The sequence below is a fragment of the Ostrea edulis genome, chromosome 7, assembly GCF_947568905.1.
Source record: "Ostrea edulis chromosome 7, xbOstEdul1.1, whole genome shotgun sequence".
In the NCBI taxonomy this organism is placed as follows: domain Eukaryota; kingdom Metazoa; phylum Mollusca; class Bivalvia; order Ostreida; family Ostreidae; genus Ostrea; species Ostrea edulis.
The window spans coordinates 3,485,066-3,506,914 of record NC_079170.1 but is presented as its reverse complement, the minus strand read 5'-3'; the positions used below and the strand labels follow the sequence as shown (position 1 = coordinate 3,506,914).

At 36.7% G+C, this 21,849-nt stretch overlaps 1 protein-coding gene across 2 annotated transcripts; it reads right to left on the bottom strand.

The window, feature by feature from the left end:
• Positions 1-2,425: 2,425 nt before the first annotated feature.
• Positions 2,426-17,196, bottom strand: LOC125655468 (RNA-splicing ligase RtcB homolog). Of its 2 annotated transcripts, none has more exons than XM_056143045.1 (14): positions 17,122-17,196; positions 16,800-16,909; positions 15,652-15,798; positions 15,323-15,371; positions 11,264-11,471; positions 9,411-9,460; positions 8,379-8,485; positions 7,698-7,857; positions 7,092-7,267; positions 5,928-6,116; positions 5,146-5,256; positions 4,827-4,946; positions 4,189-4,231; positions 2,426-4,008 (listed from the first exon to the last, which is right to left on the bottom strand). In XM_056143045.1, the coding sequence occupies exons 2-14, from the start codon at positions 16,893-16,895 to the stop codon at positions 3,944-3,946; spliced, it is 1,521 nt and encodes a 506-aa protein (XP_055999020.1). In that variant the 5' UTR covers positions 16,896-16,909; positions 17,122-17,196; the 3' UTR covers positions 2,426-3,943. The 2 variants fall into 2 exon arrangements, with proteins under 2 accessions (XP_055999020.1, XP_048741732.1); XM_048885775.2 differs by having other exon boundaries at positions 17,118-17,195.
• Positions 17,197-21,849: the final 4,653 nt, after the last annotated feature.

Genomic DNA, 21,849 nt, shown 5'->3' with positions numbered 1-21,849 from the left:
GTTGTTCGTTTTCTCAACAATTAAAAAACATGAACGACAAACAAATATGGATTCGGACCCAGAATTCTAGACTGGTAAGCGTGCACTCAATGAAAGGTGAAGATAACGAACAGTGATCAATCTCATAACCCCCACAAACAATACAAAATAGATAGTTGGGCAAACACGGACCCCTGAACACGACAGAAGTGGGATCAGGTGCCCAGGAGCAGTAAGCATCCCCTGTCGACCGGTAACACCCGCTGTGAGCCCTATATCTTGAACAGGGAAACGGAGTTATCCGTAGTTAAAATCAGTGTGCTAAGAACGGCCTAACAATCGGTATGAAACACGTCAGACAGCATTAGATCTAATGATAGATTGTATTGAAGAACTAGATCGTTATAACGACCATTGATCCTGCGAAACGCTGACCTCAATCGAGACTGTTGAAACCCCTGTACCATCAACTTGTTTGTCAGCAGCTTGCCTCGATTTAAAAACTTACTATACGCAGAACAAGATCTTGCGTATCGAATCAGTTGAGAGATACATGTATAAACACCATATGCAGGTGATAATGAATATTGCTACGTAAATATGGGAAGTTGACGATGAAGAAGCACACATAACTTATTTCTTAGAAAGTTAAAAAAATAGCTGTCTGCGTATAGAAAATGATAAAGATATTGGTAACTGACGTCTAGAAAATGATAATTATTGGTAACTGACGTACAGAAAATGATAGTTATTGGTAACTGACGTCTAGAAAATGATAGTTATTGGTAAATGACGTCTAGAAAATGATAGTTATTGGTAACTGACGTACAGAAAATGATAGTTATTGGTAACTGACGTCTAGAAAATGATAGTTATTGGTAACTGACGTCTAGAAAATGATAGTTATTGGTAACTGACGTCTAGAAAATGATAGTTATTGGTAACTGACTTACAGAAAATGATAGTTATTGGTAACTGACGTCTAGAAAATGATAGTTATTGGTAACTGACGTACAGAAAATGATAGTTATTGGTAACTGGAACTATTTAGTGTTATTTGGAAATTAGCACTATGACATTTCATGCAAGTAGATTTATACTTTTCGTTTGTCAAACAGTGTACACGTAGTTCAGCACATTCACAGCTAGCACAAAATAAGAACCCCAGTATAGTAAGCACACACAAAGCCATCTCCATTGTCAGTGTAGTGGTACAATTCAACACACCTCCTTCAGTTTATACCCTGTTCGACATTCGTAAGTGCTTTGGGTTGAGGTGACATGGTCTGTACGGGGCTGAATCAGTATTCCAATGCCTCTGTAACTCTACACGGCAACAAACATCAGTTTACTGACACATTTCTAAGGCTAAAAAGAGATTACCAAACTTGCGAATGTGTGGTCTTGTGGGCAGCAAGTTAGGACCGGAAGTTGATCACATATCCCAGATTTTCAACCTTTTTGTGGCGTCGATTCAGAATACTGCCCCCCCCCCCCCCCCCGACCAAACAGATAAAGCATTTTGAAGTCTTCTGTTGTAAACATTGGAAGTCACAGAAGAATGAAACTCCTACATGAAATGTTCAGTTCTTCATTTCCTCAGACTGTCCTCTTGGGGATCCGGGTTAGAATAGGTCCTCAGTACCGGTACCCTTGCTTGTCGTAAGAGGCGACTAAATGGGGCGGTCCTTCAGATGAGACCGCAAAAACCGAGGTCCCGTATCACAGCAGGTGTTGCACGAAAAAATTCACCCCCTGCACAAAGGCGGTAAGTACCAAGCATAGACCTAAAGTTTGCAGCCCTTCACTGGCAATGGTGATGTCTCCATATAAGTGAAAAATTCTTGAGAGGGACTTTAAACAATATACAATCAATCCTCAGACTGTTGAATGAAAGCAACATTCACTGACACACGTAGAAGTACCTCTTCACATGACATACGTAGAAGTACCTCTCACATCACACATGTAGAAGTATCTCTTCACATCACACACGTAGAAGTACCTCTTCACATCACACACATAGAAGTACCTCTTCACATGACATACGTAGAAGTACCTCTTCACATCACACACGTAGAAGTACCTCTTCACATCACACATGTAGAAGCACCTCTTCACATCACACACGTAGAAGTACCTCTTCACGACATATGTAGAAGTACCTCTCACATCACACATGTAGAAGTATCTCTTCACATCACACACGTAGAAGTACCTCTTCACATCACACACGTAGAAGTACCTCTTCACATCACATACATAGAAGTACCTCTTCACATCACACATGAAGAAGTACCTCTTCACATCACACATGTAGAAGTACCTCTTCACATCACACATGTAGAAGTACCTCCTCACATGACACACGAAATTCAACCTTCAGCTAGGCTGTACAGGTATAAGCACCTTAGGGTGAAGTTAAAATCAAAAAGACAACGAAAAATAATTCTACACCTTATCTCGTTTATTTCTAATACTCTTACCATATATAAACCTTACAAATACATGTAAAACAAATGCCAAAATGAAGGAATTTGTACATGTACATACACATCAAGAAATATGTGCATGTGAATACTGTCCTCATTAAATACGTCACAATCCTTTGACTTAAAAGTTTCGAAATTGATGTACGTTGCAGGAAATATACATGTATTTTCAGATCTGTATTTGCAATTCACAGTTTAACAGTTTAGCCATGTTTGAAACAGTCTAAGAATATGTATTCAATACATCCATTTAACATGTGATGGAAAGCATGGAAATCTGCTTCCAGTTAATGCCTAATTATACTACATTAGTAGTCCATTCATAAAAATACGTCACTTTTTAAAGTTGCACAATTTGTACCACTCTGTATAGCGACTGTTACTTACTCATACCATATAACGCACACCTTCATTTACACTTTAAATACCAGATTCTTCAGATTCAAATTACAAATATTGATCAGAACACAAGAACAAGATAAACAGCATATTATGTTCTGTAGTGCAGTTTTAAAGGTTCATTGAGCATAGTGAGAGATAAATCAAATTCAATATTAAATATTTATACATATGACTTATTGCAATCTTCATTCAAATTACACCAACATATTGTACTGTACTGCGAGTTTTTAGGTAGTTGTAAATTTAGATGCATCTTACTTAACAAATTCTGAAAGTTGTAAATATGGAAATTACACAACCATAATTTCAACAATTTGAATCTTATTGCCAAACTTGGCCAAGAATTAGCACTCAACCAAAAAACAAAAACAACCAGACCCCACGACCCTACACTGTACTGTCCGTGTAGAGCACATAATTACAAACATGGATATCAGGTATTTGGCACATCAGAAAGTCGGGAAGGGAAGGGACTTTGTAAGGAAACATTACGGATTCAACATAGACATACTCATTACATGGTGTCACATGACCGGTGGAAAGAATCCTGAAGTCACAGTTACTAAACAAATCTTTAAATAAATTAACATTGTCTGAACTTCAACTTATGCACTTGGAGCAAAAAACAAAAACAAACAAACAAAAAAACCAACCAAAAAACAAAAAAACCCAACCACCCAGAGGAATATGTTTCACAAGAAAAATACCATGATGTTTAAAATAAATCAAAAATGTTAAAAGTGTATACATGTATGTTTTCCTTGACAAAGGTTTCTAGCTCTTGTTTTAAAGGTTAGATTTTTGAAATTCTATGGATGTGGTATATTTACTTGTATAACACAGAATTCATTTAGAACAAAGCTTCTAACCGTGTAACTTTTCTAAGCAAGTGTCAAAACAATATATTTCTAAAAAAATATTACAATAATTCTTATCTGGAAATTTCTCCAATGTGAAATAAAGCAATGGAATTAAGATCATTAAGGAGAAAAAAGTTTCATTTCCGAATTTCACGCCGTATTGCACCAATATTCCAGATTCGTATGGTACAGCCTTCCAATGCCTCCTCGTTATCCCTTTATAACCGCGATTGGACGAAGTTTAATGGCCTTCCGACTAATTCCTGCCATGTGACCTAAAAAAGATAAATAATCAATTTTTACGGTCAACTGATATATTTAGAAACAAAGTTACACATGCATTTAGAAGAACTGAAGAGTAATATATTGTTCAGTTTTCAATATGGCAAATAATACACAGTATACATACAATACACAAATACAATAAATACATAATTATAAACACCCAGACTTACATGTGTCCACAACATCTGTGACATTCTTGTAGGACTCTGGCGCCTACAAAAGGAAAAAAATAATTCCTCAGAGTATCAAACACCATATTTCTAAGCATATAATACACTAGACTTGCTAAGTCTCTACGTTTACTTGTTTTTAGAATATGATTTTTCACTGCTGAGCAGATCCACAGTCTGATTAAAATCAGATCTTTGATCCACTCTGTTGAGATCTTGTCGCTGTACAATGTTAACACTCAATCACAGAGATATTTAATAAAACAAATCAAAATTCCTTTTTCTCTCTCTGACAAGTGTGTATTTCACTTGTGTTCATCATATATATAGTTATTTATACAAGTAGAAATCAATTCATTAACATGAAAAGACTACTGTGCAACAGTTGTGTGACACCATTACATGATGCTGTAACAGTTGTGTGATGTCATTACATGATGCTGTAACAGTTGTGTGATGTCATTACATGATGCTGTAACAGTTGTGTGATGTCATTACATGATGCTGTAACAGTTGTGTGATGTCATTACATGATATTGTAACAGTTGTGTCATGCCATTACATGATACTGTTTTGTTTCATACACACTGTTTTACAGACTGCAGTAAATTTGTAAATGATACAAACACACAACATACCTCCTCCATGACCAACTTAGGGGAGGCTACTCTTATACTGATCCCCTTTTCCTCCAAAGCAGACAAAACTTCTGTGTAGTCGAGATTCCTCCGTGACTTGGCTCGAGACAACGCACGTCCCTAAATAAAAAAAGAAAAACAAAATTCTGTATCATAATGATATATCCAGTTGCATTGTCTTTAAAATGATGAAATTCGAAGTATCAGTGCATTCAGAAATCAAATATCAACTGACAATAGCTAGCAATTGATAATAAGAATTAGATAATAGCAATTAAATGAACATCTTTATTCTATTCATTATCCATTGGTAACTTACAGCTCCGTGACATGTGGTGCCGTACGTTTCTTCCATCCCCTGCTGGGTACCAGTCAACACATAGCTACACGTTCCCATGGTTCCTCCAATCAGAACAGGCTGTCCAGTCAGCTGATCAAAAAAAAAAAAATCTCCATTATCTACAAAGCTATATGTACTTTTAATAAAGAGTTTTGCTGATATGAGAGTTCACACAAACATATTGAATATTGTTAAACTTGCCAGTATGTAAAATGTTTTTTGAGTGAGTGCTCTTAAAGACTTTTGTATTCCTTGGCTAATTTGCCACCTGTTGCATAAAGCAATTCGTGTAATTTCTCCATCTAATACAAATTTACTTTGAATTTGAATGCATATGTAATGCACGAACTTTTATGTGCACCACTTCCATTTGCCCTATCAGGTAATTGAACCACCATCATGTTAGTACCTCACCTACATCTTACCTGGTAGACCACTGGAATGTAAGTATAACACCTGTACCACCTTACCTACATCTTACCTGGTAGTCCACTGGAATGTAAGTATAACACCTGTACCACCTGACCTACATCTTACCTGGTAGTCCACTGGAATGTAAGTATAACACCTGTACCACCTGACCTACATCTTACCTGGTAGTCCACTGGAATGTAAGTATAACACCTGTACCACCTGACCTACATCTTACCTGGTAGTCCACTGGAATGTAAGTATAACACCTGTACCACCTGACCTACATCTTACCTGGTAGTCCACTGGAATGTAAGTATAACACCTGTACCACCTGACCTACATCTTACCTGGTAGTCCACTGGAATGAGTGGGTGGTGGGGAGGGAACGCGCGGGTGGAACCTTTCCTGTGGACCAGCAGAGTCTTCTGTTTGCCATCCACGAAATGTTCCTCCACTTTCGCAATATTGTGTGATACATCATAAATCATAAACATGTCAAGGTCATCTGGGGTACTGTCAAACATCTTAGCAAAGGCCTGAAGATAAAGAATGTATGTATCTTAGCAAAGGCCTTAAGATAAAGAGCAGTGTATGTAAAGATTAAATTGACAGAGTGACTATCCCACTCTAATGGAACAACTCTAACGCACAGTACTACAGTAAAACACAGTTACAGTGAACACACTTATAATGAATTCACACTTACAGTAAAACATGGTTACAGTGAACACACTTATAATGATTTCACACTTACAGTAAAACACAGTTACAGTGAACACACTTATAATGAATTCACACTTACAGTGAAACACAGTGACAGTGACAGCGAACACACTTATAATGAATTCACACTTACAGTAAAACACAGTTACAGTGAACACACTTATAATGAATTCACACTTACAGTAAAACATGGTTATAGTGAACACATTTATAATGAATTCACGCTTACAGTAAAACACAGTTACAGTGAACACACTTATAATGAATTCACACTTACAGTAAAACACGGTTACAGTGAACACATTTATAATGAATTCACGCTTACAGTAAAACACAGTTATATACATACACACTTATAATGAATTCACATTTACAGAAAAACATGGTTATAGTGAACATATTTATAACGAATTCACACTTACAGTAAAACATGGTTACAGTGAACACACTTATAATGAATTCACACTTACAGTAAAACACAGTTACAGTGAACACACTTATAATGAATTTCATTCCCTGTAGTTTTAAAACACAATTAACTCATTGGATAGAATGAATTACATTTATAACAAATCCAAATTGTTTGTCCCCCAAGACTTTGCTATAAGCATGTTCTACTGTTGCAATGTTGTGTCACAATAATCATGAAATTATCTTGAAAAATTTTAAATTTCAAGATGTACATAAATATCTATTCTTTCCTCAATTTTAGCACACCCATTTCAGTGAAATAAGATTAACAAACATCAGCTTTTCATTTCAAAATAAAAATGTATGTATCATTTTACCTGTCGACAGAGGAAAGTCATGCTTGAGCGATTGACCCATGCATAATTAGCGGCTGCCGCCATTCCTTTGAGGTAGTCTTGTCCTTCCTGGGAGTTAATTCTAGCACAGGCGAGCTGTCGGTCATTCACATTGATTTTGTCACGCTTCATTGCCTTTTCCATAGCAACCAATGCATCTGGGGGAAAAAAACCAACTTCCTGATTAGAGAATTCTATATGTAAAACTTTAGATAAATGAATATACATACACCTTGCAGCTTTCATTTATCAAAGAGAAAACCGCAAGGCTTAAGTATCTCTGATTCAGGGCCCTCATGACTACAACTTCCTCTCCAGGAACACTCGAATTTCATCGCTTATACATTAACACCAAATGCCACACACATTTCATCCCAGACATCTGAAATCCCTACACACAATATTCAAGTCCAATAAATATATAAATTCTTTTTACCTGTTGAACACCAATAAATGTACATGTAATTCTTTTTACCTGTTAAACACCAATAAATATACATGTAATTCTTTTTACCTGTTAAACAATAATAAATATACATGTAATTATTTTTACCTGTTAAACAATAAATATACATGCACTTCTTTTACCTGTTGCTACCTGGTGCCCCAGCCCTCGACTTCCACAGTGAATCATTACACACACTTGTCCCTTGGACTCTATACCCATCTTCTTAGCAGCAAACTTATTGTAGATCTCGTCCACTACCTGTATCTCAGCATAGTGGTTACCAGCTCCCAGAGTTCCCAGCTACAAGACAAAAAATAGTGATTACCAACTCCCAGGGTTCCCAGCTACATGACAAAACATAGTAGTTACCACTCCCAGGGTTCCCAGCTACAACACAAAAAATAGCGGTTACAAAGTTCATCATGTACATGTGTCTGCATTTCACCTGTGGGAGGCCCCATTTCTTGTGCTGAATCTGGGAGACAAACCATCATGTGTCTATATTTTACCTGTGGGAGGCCCCGTTTCTTGGCCCGGCTGCTGACTTTAGAGGGATGTCTATATTTTACCTGTGGGAGGCCCCGTTTCTTGGCCCGGCTGCGGACTTTAGAGGGATCTACCATTATCTGTCTATATTTTACCTGTGGGAGGCCCCGTTTCTTGGCCCGGCTGCTGACTTTAGAGGGATGTCTATATTTTACCTGTGGGAGGCCCCGTTTCTTGGCCCGGCTGCGGACTTTAGAGGGATGTCTATATTTTACCTGTGGGAGGCCCCGTTTCTTGGCCCGGCTGCTGACTTTAGAGGGATGTCTGTATTTTACCTGTGGGAGGCCCCGTTTCTTGGCCCGGCTGCTGACTTTAGAGGGATCCGCCTGTAACATTCTGCCGTACTCCTCACAGTGTTCCTTATCCTCTGCCCAGGCATATCCTGAAAATAAATGTACTCCTGCATTCTCAAGGCGATCTTTCCAAAATCCACTACATTACCATCCACTTTATTCATTTATCATATACTTGGTAACGATTATGCAGATTCTGTGATACGGGTGACGTCACAAAAGCCTATATCAATGGTCGGTCCGAAAACCCATATCGCATATCAGACCGGCATGCAAAAATGCATATCAAGCCAGAAATTACGAATTCACTTGTAATAATCTGTGTATCAAAGTTTTGACCACAGTAAATCATGGTAGGCAATGTTTCAATTATTTCTTAATCTATCTTTGAAATGCAATAAATTAACATGCATGTGATAAAAATAACAGTACCCAAATGTAAAATCTGCCCTCAAACCAATATATCAGATTATCCCCCACCCCCTCAAAAACACTATAATGTATGTACAGTATACAAATTTATCAATTAAGTATAAAAAAAATGTGCAGTATATGATAAATAGAATATTACATGCTAAAATCCATACCATGTGTCATATCAGCCCTCGGGCCCCATATCAACCCTCAGGCCCCATATCAAACCCCGGGCCTTCGGTGGATGCATCTTGTGAAATTAAGCACAAATTCGTTTCTTGTGACCAATAAGGAATATCTACATTTACCAATGTCATTAACAAACCCAATATACTGCTTCATTGTAAAAACTGACCTTCAACTTGAATGATATTGACATAGAAATTTACATTCATAAAGTACATGTAACATGAATTTACAATGGATAAGGAATAAATGTCTCGGCCTGTTTGTATCATGGGGAGAAAAAAGACAATGGAGGCATGACACAATGTTTACATAATCAGACAGTGGAGGAAGCAAATTATTCCTACATGTTTCCATCGCATTCATACACCCGTAACACACACTCCAGAAAATGTGATAAATTGCTGTACTGACCTTCCCTGAGAGACCAGTCCATCCCCATTTCTAAAGCCTCTTCTAAATTCCTGTAATTCAGTGAAATATTACAGACATTAACTACATTTCTAATTCCTGTAATTCAGTGAAATATTACAGACATTAACTACATTTCTAAAGCCTCTTCTAAATTCCTGTAATTCAGTGAAATATTACAGACATTAACTACATTTCTAATGCCTCTTCTAAATTCCTGTAATTCAGTGAAATATTACAGACATTAACTACATTTCTAATGCCTCTTCTAAATTCCTGTAATTCAGTGAAATATTACAGACATTAACTACATTTCTAATGCCTCTTCTAAATTCCTGTAATTCAGTGAAATATTACAGACATTAACTACATTTCTAAAGCCTCTTCTAAATTCCTGTAATTCAGTGAAATATTACAGACATTAACTACATTTCTAATGCCTCTTCTAAATTCCTGTAATTCAGTGAAATATTACAGACATTAACTACATTTCTAATGCCTCTTCTAAATTCCTGTAATTCAGTGAAATATTACAGACATTAACTACATTTCTAAAGCCTCTTCTAAATTCCTGTAATTCAGTGAAATATTACAGACATTAACTACATTTCTAAAGCCTCTTCTAAATTCCTGTAATTCAGTGAAATATTACAGACATTAACTACATTTCTAAAGCCTCTTCTAAATTCCTGTAATTCAGTGAAATATTACAGACATTAACTACATTTCTAAAGCCTCTTCTAAATTCCTGTAATTCAGTGAAATATTACAGACATTAACTACATTTCTAAAGCCTCTTCTAAATTCCTGTAATTCAGTGAAATATTACAGACATTAACTACATTTCTAAAGCCTCTTCTAAATTCCTGTAATTCAGTGAAATGTTCAGCTACAGACATTACATACAGAACATAAAACTTAAAGTCTTCCAAGGAACATTAGTCAGCCTGTACTGACCTCAGTATGCGGGGGCATCAGTGATTACTGACCTCAGTATGCGGGGGCATCAGTGATTACTGACCTCAGTATGCGGGGCATCAGTGATTACTGACCTCAGTATGCGGGGCATCAGTGATTACTGATGTATCAAATGAACTCCACACAAGGAACACACATGCAAACAAATCAAATCCTATATTCTACAGTCTCAAGGTTTCCAGGATTGACAGACAGACAGATGGATGGACAGATGGAAGGATGGACGGAGTGATGGGAGGACAAAGAGACAGGGAGCAAGAAGTGTGGGGGGAGGGGGGGGGGGGGGGGGGGGGCTACATGTACGTGTTTGGAGATTGATGCATAAATTGTAATTATTTACATCATTTTAAAGCAGTCAGTTGTTTCAATGATTCAAGAAAATCTCATTAAGTGTAGATATTCACGTACGTGCATGACACGTTGAGAAAAATATTTTTTGTTTGCTTTATCTCTGCTACCAAACATCAGAAATTTCTTCCAATACGTTAAACTCATGTTTTAGTACTAGAGTATTCACATGCAACATTCTGATAAATAATCTTCAAACCAGGCAGATATTTTGGTATAAGAAATAAGTCGTCTTTAGCCATCACTAATATGTATACAAGAGTTTCCCAAGTGACGCATAATTTTTGCAACTTCTTTTTCTGAAAATTTTCTAGTTCCGATATCCCCGTATTGAACACTATAAACAGGACACACACATAGAGAGACCAGAAGGAGATAGACGACAAACAAAGACACTGCTTTAATACAATCGTGGATACAGATTTGTGGAAAATCGTAGATTCTTAACGTGAATCCGTAGAGCGTATTTTGACTTTAAAATCCGTGGAAAATACGGACAATCCGTACAAGTAAACAGCTCTGATACTTACTGTGCAGTCATGGGAATGATTCCCTTGGACCCGACGCCCACAGGGATGTGATCAAACATACACTGAGCAAGTTGTTCTTTGACGGGGGCCACGTCCTTCTCAGACAGATTGGTGCGAATGAGGCGGACTCCACAGTTGATGTCGAACCCCACCCCACCAGGGGAGACCACTGATTCAGGATTACTCATGTCAAAGGCAGCCATGTTTCCTGCATATTACCAAATACAAATACTTATCATAACATTCATAGATTTCAAAAAGAACAAGTTTTCTTTGTGTGTGTACTTCTCATTTTTGCAAATCATTTGCAGGAACAGAGGTCGGAAAATGTACTAATAAAATAGTGAAGTTGTGTACATCTAGATATAAACAAGAGGTACTGTGAGCAATGCTCACTAAGAATACCCCCCGCTTACCCCGATCTCCCAAAGAGTGTTTTTAATAGGTATAAATTACCTCTTTCCTGAGTGTAAAAATATGGTATGCCTTTGTAGAAGAAAATGGAAGATATAGTCCGAACACAAATCCATGGTATAAACCTATAATTTTGACCTTGAGATCAAAGGTCAAGGTCATAAAGAGGTCATGAATGTACATGACACATAGTCTCATGGTGATACACCCATGTCTTATGGTATGGCTATGTCAAAACCCTATAATCAATTTTGACCTTGAGGTCAAAGTTCAAGGTCATATAGAGGTCATAAAGGTACTCGACACATCGTCACATGGTGATACACTCATGTGTCAAATATGATATGTCTATGTCAAAGAACAAAGAAGTCATGGCCCTGACACGAATCCATTGTAAAAACTTTTAATTTTGACCTTGAGGTCAAGGTCATATGGAGGTCATGAAGGTACATGACACATCGTCTCATGGTGATACACTCATGTGTCAAATATGGTATGCCTATGTCAAAGAACGAAGAAGTTATGGCCTGGACACAAATCCATTGTAAAAATCCTTTAATTTTGACCTTGATGTCAAGGGTCAAGGTCATATAGAGGTCATGAAGGTACTCGACACATCGTCTCATGGTGATCAATCTGGGTACCAAATATGGTATTCCTAAGTCAAAGAACAAAGAAGTTATAGCCCAGACACGAATCTGCACAGACGGACATACGGATGGACGGACAGACAGAGTGATTCCTATATACCCCCCAGAACTTCATTTGGGGGGTATAATAAAGCAGAAATGTTGTAGTTTAAGCTTGGACTTCAGGTAGACAATCAATTAAGGTCATGCTGCTGTTAAAACAATAAACTCACCCATCAATACAATGGAATATAATTATGTAGAAGTAAATCTAAGATTATTGATTAACATTAATCTTAAGTTAATTAACGCAACTCTAAAAATAATTCCCTCATTAATTCTAAACATTGATTTCACGAAATAATGTTAGTAAATATCTGAAAAAAAAAAAATTCAGGAAAAACAGGTAATCAATCATTATACATCTAATTACTGTATGTCAATTGCATGTCTATTTACACATGTCAACTTGATGAGCAGAGAACAAGAAATTCAAATTGAATTAGAATCTCGCATTGATACGATTTACGCTGGTGGATATGAGTACCTAATTACAAGGCATGTGACAGGCTTCAAGGGGAAAGCTAGGCTTTCATCTCCTTCAACATGTTAACAAAATTAACTTTAAATCAATACGACAGAGTTCAATTACTTTTTCACAATGGAAATGAAATTGATTTCGAGAACTTACACGAAAATGCTCAGGAAATTTCTGAATTTTTCATTAGATCAAACAGGTTACATTTTAAAACGTTGTTTGTACTGCATCACAGCATCAGAACCTAAACAATACTTTTTTCAGATTTTATTTTTTTAAACTTTATTCAATACTGATGGAATTTCTAAGAAAAATTTCCATAAATAGTTTGAGTTATCTACACCTGTGAATGCTGTAACATTCTAAACATCTTTTAAAAGGAAAAACTAAAGAAAATCTAAATGATCAAATGCCCCTAGTTTATTTCATGTCACACTGAACCTCATCACACCAATGGTATCTTATGAGAAAGTCAGGCTTTTATCAGCACCAGAAAATGTCAAAAATATGAAAGGAAATTCAATTGATCTTAATTAACGAATGAATTTCATTTTAAAAATGCACGATGGTATAAAGTGTCATGTGTAACACTGGCACACTAGGACTTCATAAAAAGTATGTCGATGTGAAATGTGGCAGTTCGTACCCTAAGCAACATACTTCACGAAGTTCTGGGTTCAATTCCTTACACCATACTCTGTTACATTGGTACACAATTTGAGGCCTTGGTATTTTCTGGCCTAAAAATTATCCAATCTCAGCATAACAGGAAGACATCCCATGTTCAGCATTGTTTCAATCATTCCATTTTCATATATCTACATACAATGATGCTTTTCAAGGACATACACGACATTTCTGACCATTTTCTCTAAAATTATTTTTTCATTACCTCGATATGAAGAGTTCCTGTATGATATCCAAAACTGGTTAGAGACGAGATCAAAAGATCAATGTCGGATAAAAATCAAATTCAAATAGTTAGGGGGATGGGGATACAATCTCCGGTAAATTTCTGTCGTCCGACATTGATTACACTTTACTGGAAAAAGACGAATGACTGTTAAAAGCCACATAATAATATTACATTTTAATGACCAGTAAATAGCTTTAATGTACACTTTCATTGAATAAACAGTAGAAAAGGTATTCAGAGTGTTATTTCTAATCGTATGTGTTTACTTCTAAATCGATTAGTTTCAACATTCATCATATTTAGTTTTAAAGGGGGTCTTGGTGAAAACTATGTGAATTTAGTTTTTTGTCAGACATTGAACTTTTGATCTCACCCCTTGAAATTTTATATTGAATTCTGGGTCACTCAGTGGTTAGATCACCTAACTGTGATGGAAGGGTCCCCCTAATTCGATACCACATTATTCTAAAGATTTTTCTCTCTACTTATTTGTTACATTTATACAACTTAAAGTAATACATAAGATATGTATATATGTTATAGACAGGACCACAATGTAAACTAGTTTACATAACTAATTGTGCAATCCTGTATAAATAAAGGATATTATCAGTGTTCGTAATTGATTTAAAACTTGGTATAGACCCCATGTCTACGCCAAAACAAGATGATATAGACCTCATCGAATTGGCATAGACCGCAACATTGAAAGAAGATATCGCAAATTTATAACATTTCCTTTACTTCTAATGTACTTAGAAAGCATATTTTATTTCCATTTCCATAACAATATCTTCCTTTCTTCTTGAAGTTTTTCAAACATGGACTGACCATGCTGGGTCCTTTGGGATAACTTTACTGATTTAAATCTAGAAAATCAGCATAGACAATTTGGTCTATCTCAATTACGATTGGCATAGACCAGTGTCATTTGACATAGACTTGGTCTATCGGTCTATGGTTAATTTCGAACACTGTGTATTATTATTAGAGATAACTTTACATTTTTACTTGCAACAACCAGGAACTATTAATATATGCTAACTCTAAAACAAACATGGTATTAAATATACACTTTGATATTTTGTAGAAACAAGGTAGAATGCAAGTGAATTATACATGAAATGTCAAGAAAAATTAAATATTATTGAGAAGCATGGTGTATCCCTATAGGGGCGTTAGCTGTCATTTTGTCACCAAAAATTGAATTCCCTGAAAATTGCTCTCTATCATATATTTCAGTAATAACACCAGTATTTAATGATTTCAAAATTTTTACCCTCAAAACAGACACATGAATATGACTGTGATTTTGGTGATTAAATAATTATTCAATTGTCTTGCTAGACAATTATTCGTCCTTATATATTTCTTTACACTAAAAGTGGTTATCAAACATAGCTTTATTGGGTTTCTCTTCTCTTTGTACAAAATCAATGTTTTCATTGGTCATTAATATATATTCTCATGCATTTGAGAGATTTTCAGAAAAATAGTTGCCATCACTTTCACAGCTAATGCCCCTTTAACATGTTAAGGAGAGATAAAACAAAACATCTTACCTATTGCAAACCCGTAACCAGAATGGACATCAGGAAGCCCGATAGATTTCTAGGAAAAAAATAATGATTTATAAACAACAGACATGGCAAAGTCATCATCATTGAAAATAATTTCACAAATTGTTACAGTGTTCTTGGAGAACTAAGGCATGCACAATTTTATCTAGGTTACATATAACAATGATCATAATAACTGAATTCTTAATAATTCAATCCTACACAGTATTATTTCTAAGTCCTTTCAAACTCTACTACATGGGGATAGTAAACAACAAGCACATCATCGTGATTTTCATGCTGGTCGTCTTTCACTTTTACAGAAGACTTACCCCTACAATTCCCGGCAGAGCTGCCACGTTTCCGATCTGTTTCATTCCTGGCAGGAATCCACCGTATCCTTGGGTGCGACATGACTGCTTTAGTTCATCAAACATAAGTCTTTCCAATGACTCACTTGTATAGAATACGCCCTCTACCTATAGAAAGAAATCATATTCATCTTTGTTGACATTTGTTATTGCAATTCTAAATAAAACCGATGTATATTACTGTAAATGTGATCAAGTTTCTCATGCAGAATGATGAGGGGGAAAAAAAAACTACTACTCAATGACAGAGTGGATATGGCTGACAATTTCAGTACAAGTCATTTCTATTGTTGTTCATGTAATGAGAGGTTGTGGGTATTGTTGGATGTTTAACCACTCGTCCACTGATTCACCCAAGGTTGCAATACAGGGTTGAAATTAGCTTTTAAGTGAAAATCAGCTGGATGATCAACTTTGTTAAAATTAAAATACTTGAGCTGATATCAGTTTGGGGGAGAAGTGGGGGGGGGGGGGGGGGATTCAAAAGTTTTAAATAGTACTGTTTTAAAGATATTTAATTTAAAGATTCGAGTTGAGTTCGTATATTTCACATAAAACTCACATTCACTACGTATTTCCAACCATGGTAGAAATGCTGGCAAACTATCACCCACATTTAAATATAAAAAGTAAATGCTGATTTACATTGGCTTGATTGGAGTCACTGGACAATTGTTCGGGCAGTGTCTAACAGGTTGGGAACATTTCCCCTATAGCACGATTATTCCTCTTTAGCGAGAAAGTAAACATTACCATATACAGGTGTTTTGGTGTCTTTATTGAAAATAATGACAAATTCCATGCAATGCTGAATAAATGCGACACACACTCAACATGACGGAAATTGTCTTTATGAAATTGACATTAGTCAAGAAATTGCATATCAAAGTTGCTGCGTAAGAAGAAAGCAGTAAGAAATCCAATACACATCGTGAGTGTTTTTGTTTTGATCAATATATTTGCAGAAGTATCTTCTGTACTCTACGGGTGTTTATCTCGGTTTTACGGGATATATTTACTCTCGCTAGAGAGGGATAATCGCGTTTTCACGAAAAGATCTTGCTTTAGGGGAAGTGTTCCCAGCCTGTCTGATCTTGGTATTCACTTACATTCATATTTTCCACAAATCCTTTCTTTATTTTCCAGCAACAATTGCTAATTTTCTCAAGGTATTTAAGCTCTTCATTGTATGTTCTCACAACCATCTTTGCAAATAAATCTGAAATTAAACATGAAATTCTATTTTCGTTACATCACAATGTATCGAGGAATTTCGAATTACATTATTTTCACGCTTCTAAAGATTACGTAGTATAAAACCTGCTGTGTCAACACATACATATTTAAACTTTGATCCAATTAAAAAGATTAAATAGCATTTCATAGCAAAATGAAAATAACTAATGGTGCAATTTAATCATTCTTACCTACCTACACCTGTCAGTCTGTCGGTGCAATCACGTAATACTCGCTCACTTTCTTATCTCTTCAGACGAGAGAGTTCCGCTTTGTTTGCCTTTTGTTAATTCTCTCGTCAAATGATTCGTTCACTGTGATAATCTCGTCTGAACTGCAAATATTAGGCCTAAATAAAAATTCCTCCTTTCTACCAACCACTAAAAATGTCTTGACTTAGTGAGAAAATTGTTTCATCTATTTATTTCAGGGTTTTTTTTTATTTCAACCCCCGGAGTTTTCTCTAAAGTGGGGGATAGGTATATCCAAGTATGTGTGTTACTTCCTGTTTTCCATGATTTCCCGCCATTCTTAATTGTCCCCAGGAAAAATGTGCTAAAGAGACATTCTATATTTTAGAAATTGTCGTTAAAAAAGCAAGCACTGCTATTTACACAAAGGTCAAGATATTTAAAGCTGATATGTATGCATGGAAAAGAAAGAGCTTTCAAAAAGAAGCTAAAACTGGAGAATGCTTAAATAGATCAAGGCTGTGGTGATATATTTAAACAAATTTTTTTAGCTAGCCTATGCGACTTGTATGTATGAACTTTTTAGAGACCATCTTAATATGGAAAAAAAGGTTGTTAAAGACCGTGTGTTTTCGAATGAAGAACTGGCGATGTTGTTAGATAATGTCAGTGAATCACATGTAAATAGTCAAAAAGAAAACTGCTGTGTTGCTCTGTGTTGCTCGACACTGCGCGAAGTTTTCGCGGAGCCATGTATTCTCACTCGTGAATCCGGTTCCTATATTGGAAGAAGAAGGTTGAAGAATCTTGAAAGATATTTTATTGAATATATGTATATCGAGTTTATAATCTTAATTTTCCAAACTTTACTAATTCCTGAACAATGAGTTTGTGGAATACAAAAACGAAGGCTTTGCTTCAGTTCCGTTTCTACTAAAAAATTAGCAGGAAAGGTTAAAGCTGGGGTGGAATAGCTGGGCGTCAGCAAGGGCAGTAGACAGAGGCAGGTGGAGGCCGTGTATCGGGGCCTTCTGTGTCAGCGGGCACGAGGAGGAGAGGTGAGGTGAGGTTTCTTCATTTACAGACCTTTTACGGTCCGTTGGAAAATTGTTCACCATAAATCACAGGGGCTATAAGCCCGTTTTGGGCCCGAACTCTGTGATACCATATATATAGAAAGGTTATTTATGGTATCACAGAGTTCGGGCCCAAAACGGGCTTAGCCCCTGTGCCTCAAATATCAAATCAAATACTCGATAGGTTTGCAGGTAAAGTGCAACCCCCCCCCCCACCCACCCCCCCCACCAGAAAACCAAGCAGGTCTTAGATCTAATACATTATTCTAATGCCAATTTTATTTTTTCATTGTGTACAGACTTACAGAAATATGAAAAAATTAAAGAAGAAAATTCCATTGTACTTTAGTAGATTTAGAGAAAGTTTTTGCACGATTCTATCAGGCGAGTAGAATGAAATACAGAGTCTGTTTTATTCAATGATAATGGTAAATGTTTTAGAGTTATCAGAAAATACATACAAAGGTATAAAACCATGTGTATTATCTAACTGATTTATATCTGAAATGTTTCCTTGTAAAAATGGTGCGAGACAAGGTGAAAATCTGTCACTTTTCAAGTTTTGTTTACCCTTTATTTTAAATGTTCTTGTTAACCCCCCCCCCCCCCCTCAATGAATAATGCACAATGGTTAACAGTATACATTTAAAGTACATAATTATGGAAGTCAGCAAGATTGCAGTTCCGCGAGAGCAAGCCTAATTCCCGAGGCGAAGCAATTTAGCATGGTTTGCAATACTTAATTTGAGGTTTTGTTGGTATATTAAATCAAAAGCTTTCTACACCATTTTATGTTTGATGGAGAATTGGGAAGATATTCTTTATCAATAGATGTCAAAGTACGTGTAATTTCTTTCTGGGGTGAGGTGGCATTTGCTCAATGTACAAAACTGACTGTGACTTACTTGTTTGACTTAATCCACCTCATTCGGGGGGGGGGGGGATTGCAGCTTTTTTATTTCTCCCCACGTCTATTTTCTATATTTCAGAGGTCAAATCTCTTCGCCAGGTGTTTGCTTTTTTGGCCTGCTTCTCATTGATGCCCGTGAGAGTTCCAGTCTAAAGCATGATGTGTCTCATTGATGTTCTTTTTCATCAAGACGTGTCCAATCCATTTCCAATTTCTTTTTATTACCGGTTCTTATTTAGTTTTATGCCATAAGTTTTTGTTGCTGATATTTGTTGAACCATTTGATGTCTCTTAGGCTCCTGTTCAGGAATACTGGTACTGTTTGGTGAAAGCAGCAGTTAATCGCCAGGTTTCTGATCCTTAGAGTAAATTTTAACCGATTTTACATTGGTGTAGAAGATTCTAAATTTGATGCATATTTTGAGAGCTATGCTCCACCAGATGAGTCTTAGTATAGCAAATGCTTTTTGGGCTTTTCTTTCCCTGGCTTGTACGTCTTCATCGGCTGATGATGCTTCCAAGTTCCAAGATAGCTAAATCGATTAACATCTTCAATTTCTGCACTTCTTACTACGGTTTTGTTTAAATTGTTCGCATTTACCCTCAAAGATTTCGTCTTGGCTTGATTAATATAAAGCCCCACCTTGTTAGCAGTTGTTTCAAGGTTGGATGCTTGCGTTTGTGAGTCTTGGTGGCAACGAAAAAGCTGGCAAATATTAACGGCATGACTGCGATGTCAATTTGATGCTCAAGGATGTGTTACATGTTGTTTGTCTGACCCAGTCTATTACCATCAGAAAGAGGAGGGGGGGGAAGTAGACGTCCTTGCCTGACACCGCCAGACACAGGAAAAGGATGTTTGACTCCAATCATGGATGTCTTGACAGGTGAATCCATCGTATACCTGTTTGATGATGGATATGATTTTTCTCTGAATACTATAGTATTTGAGGATGTTCCGCAACACTTGAATGTCTATACTATCAAAGACCTTCTCAAATTCTATAAATGTGAGGTGCAGTGATGTCTGTCATTCAATAGTTTCGTAAGATGGCAATTTAATCAGTACATGATCTCTCTTGTCTGACCCCGGTTTGTTCATCTCTTAGTATTTTATCTACTTCTTTCTTTATTCTTTATAGGATGACATGACATAGAACTTCACTGGGAATGGAAAGTAAAGTTATGCCTCTCCAGTTATTACAGATGGAAATATATTTCCCGTGGGGATCCCGGTTAGAATAGGTTCTCAGTACCCCTTGCTTGTCGTAAGAGGCAACTAAATGGGACGGTCCTTCGGAGGAGAGCGCAAAAACCGAGGTCCTGTGTCACAGCAGGTGTGGCACGATGCAGATCCCTCCCTGCTCAATGGCTATAAGCGCTGAACATAGACCTAAAGTTTGCAGCCCTTCACCGGTAGTAGTGGTTACCTCTTGGTTCTCAGAACTTGTCTCTCCTCTATGTTTGGTGGATCTGTTGGAGGGGGGGAGGTCTACTTAGCATTTCCTGAAAATGCTCTTGCCAACGTTTTAGTTGTTTTTCAGGTTTCGTTATTACATTGCAATGTTGTATTAAAGTTGGTCACTCAGTTGCCTTGTTTTCTTTTACAGAGTTTTGATAATACATGTATATCCTTTGCTGTTGGCAATTTCTGCTTCCTCTGTGAGCTGTTCAACGCGATTTCTCTTACAGCCATTCTTAACCTTCTTGTCCTTTCTATATAAATCTTATCTGCTATCTTGTGGGGGTATTTAAAACTTTTCCTCCATCTTGTTCCAAGTATTGTCGTTTGTACTGTATACTAGTATATTGTTATTTCGAATTTCCAAAATGTCGGCCTGAGTATCACTGAAGAGACATTATTTGTCGAAATGCGCATCTGGTGCATCAAAATTGGTGCATCACATGTTTCTAGTATTGCTTGTTTGCCCCCCCCCCCCCCCCATATGAGTTGATGTTGTCATTCTCGATTTCTATATTTTCTAAACTGTGAATCTAGTTTGGAGAGAAAGTTGGAATTCTTCTCTGGTAACTTACTTATTTTGGTTTCAGTCGTTTCTTGGCTAAGAATTTCAGCTGAATGTGCTCTATTTTTTGCTGGTGATCTGATGCTGCATCAACACCTCTTTTTTGCCCTTACATTTTGTAGTGATGATCTCCATTTTTGAGAGAGGGCAATATGGTCTATCTGATTCACTGCATTTTCAGCTGATGAAACCCATGTAACTTTATAACATATCTTGTGTGGGGAAAGTGTACCTCCTATACCTAGACTGTTAACAGGAGAAAGGTCTGTAAAACGTCCACCATTCTTATTTATTTTATCTATCCCCTAATTTTCTCTCTGTCTTCCTTCTTTATCTGATCCAACCTTGCATGACATTGGAGGCGCCCATTACGATCAGGATATCTCCTTTATCTGATCCAACCTTGCATGACATTGGAGGCGCCCATTACTATCAGGATATCTCCTTGTTGGCACATTATCAATGTCCGTCTGCTTGGTAGAGGTCTTCCTTAATGGAGTCGTCTGCATAATTTTTTGGGGGGCGTATACTTGGATCATTGTCGGGTTTTTTTTAAGCAGTGAGTTGAATCTAGCTGTTATAATTCTGGGTAAGGTGGAATTCCACTGTAGCAGTGGATTTTTATCTTCTTGATATCAGAAATTCAACTTCCTTCTCATGAAAGGTGAAGATAAAGAACAGTGATCAATTTCATAGCTTCTATAAGGAATACAAAATAG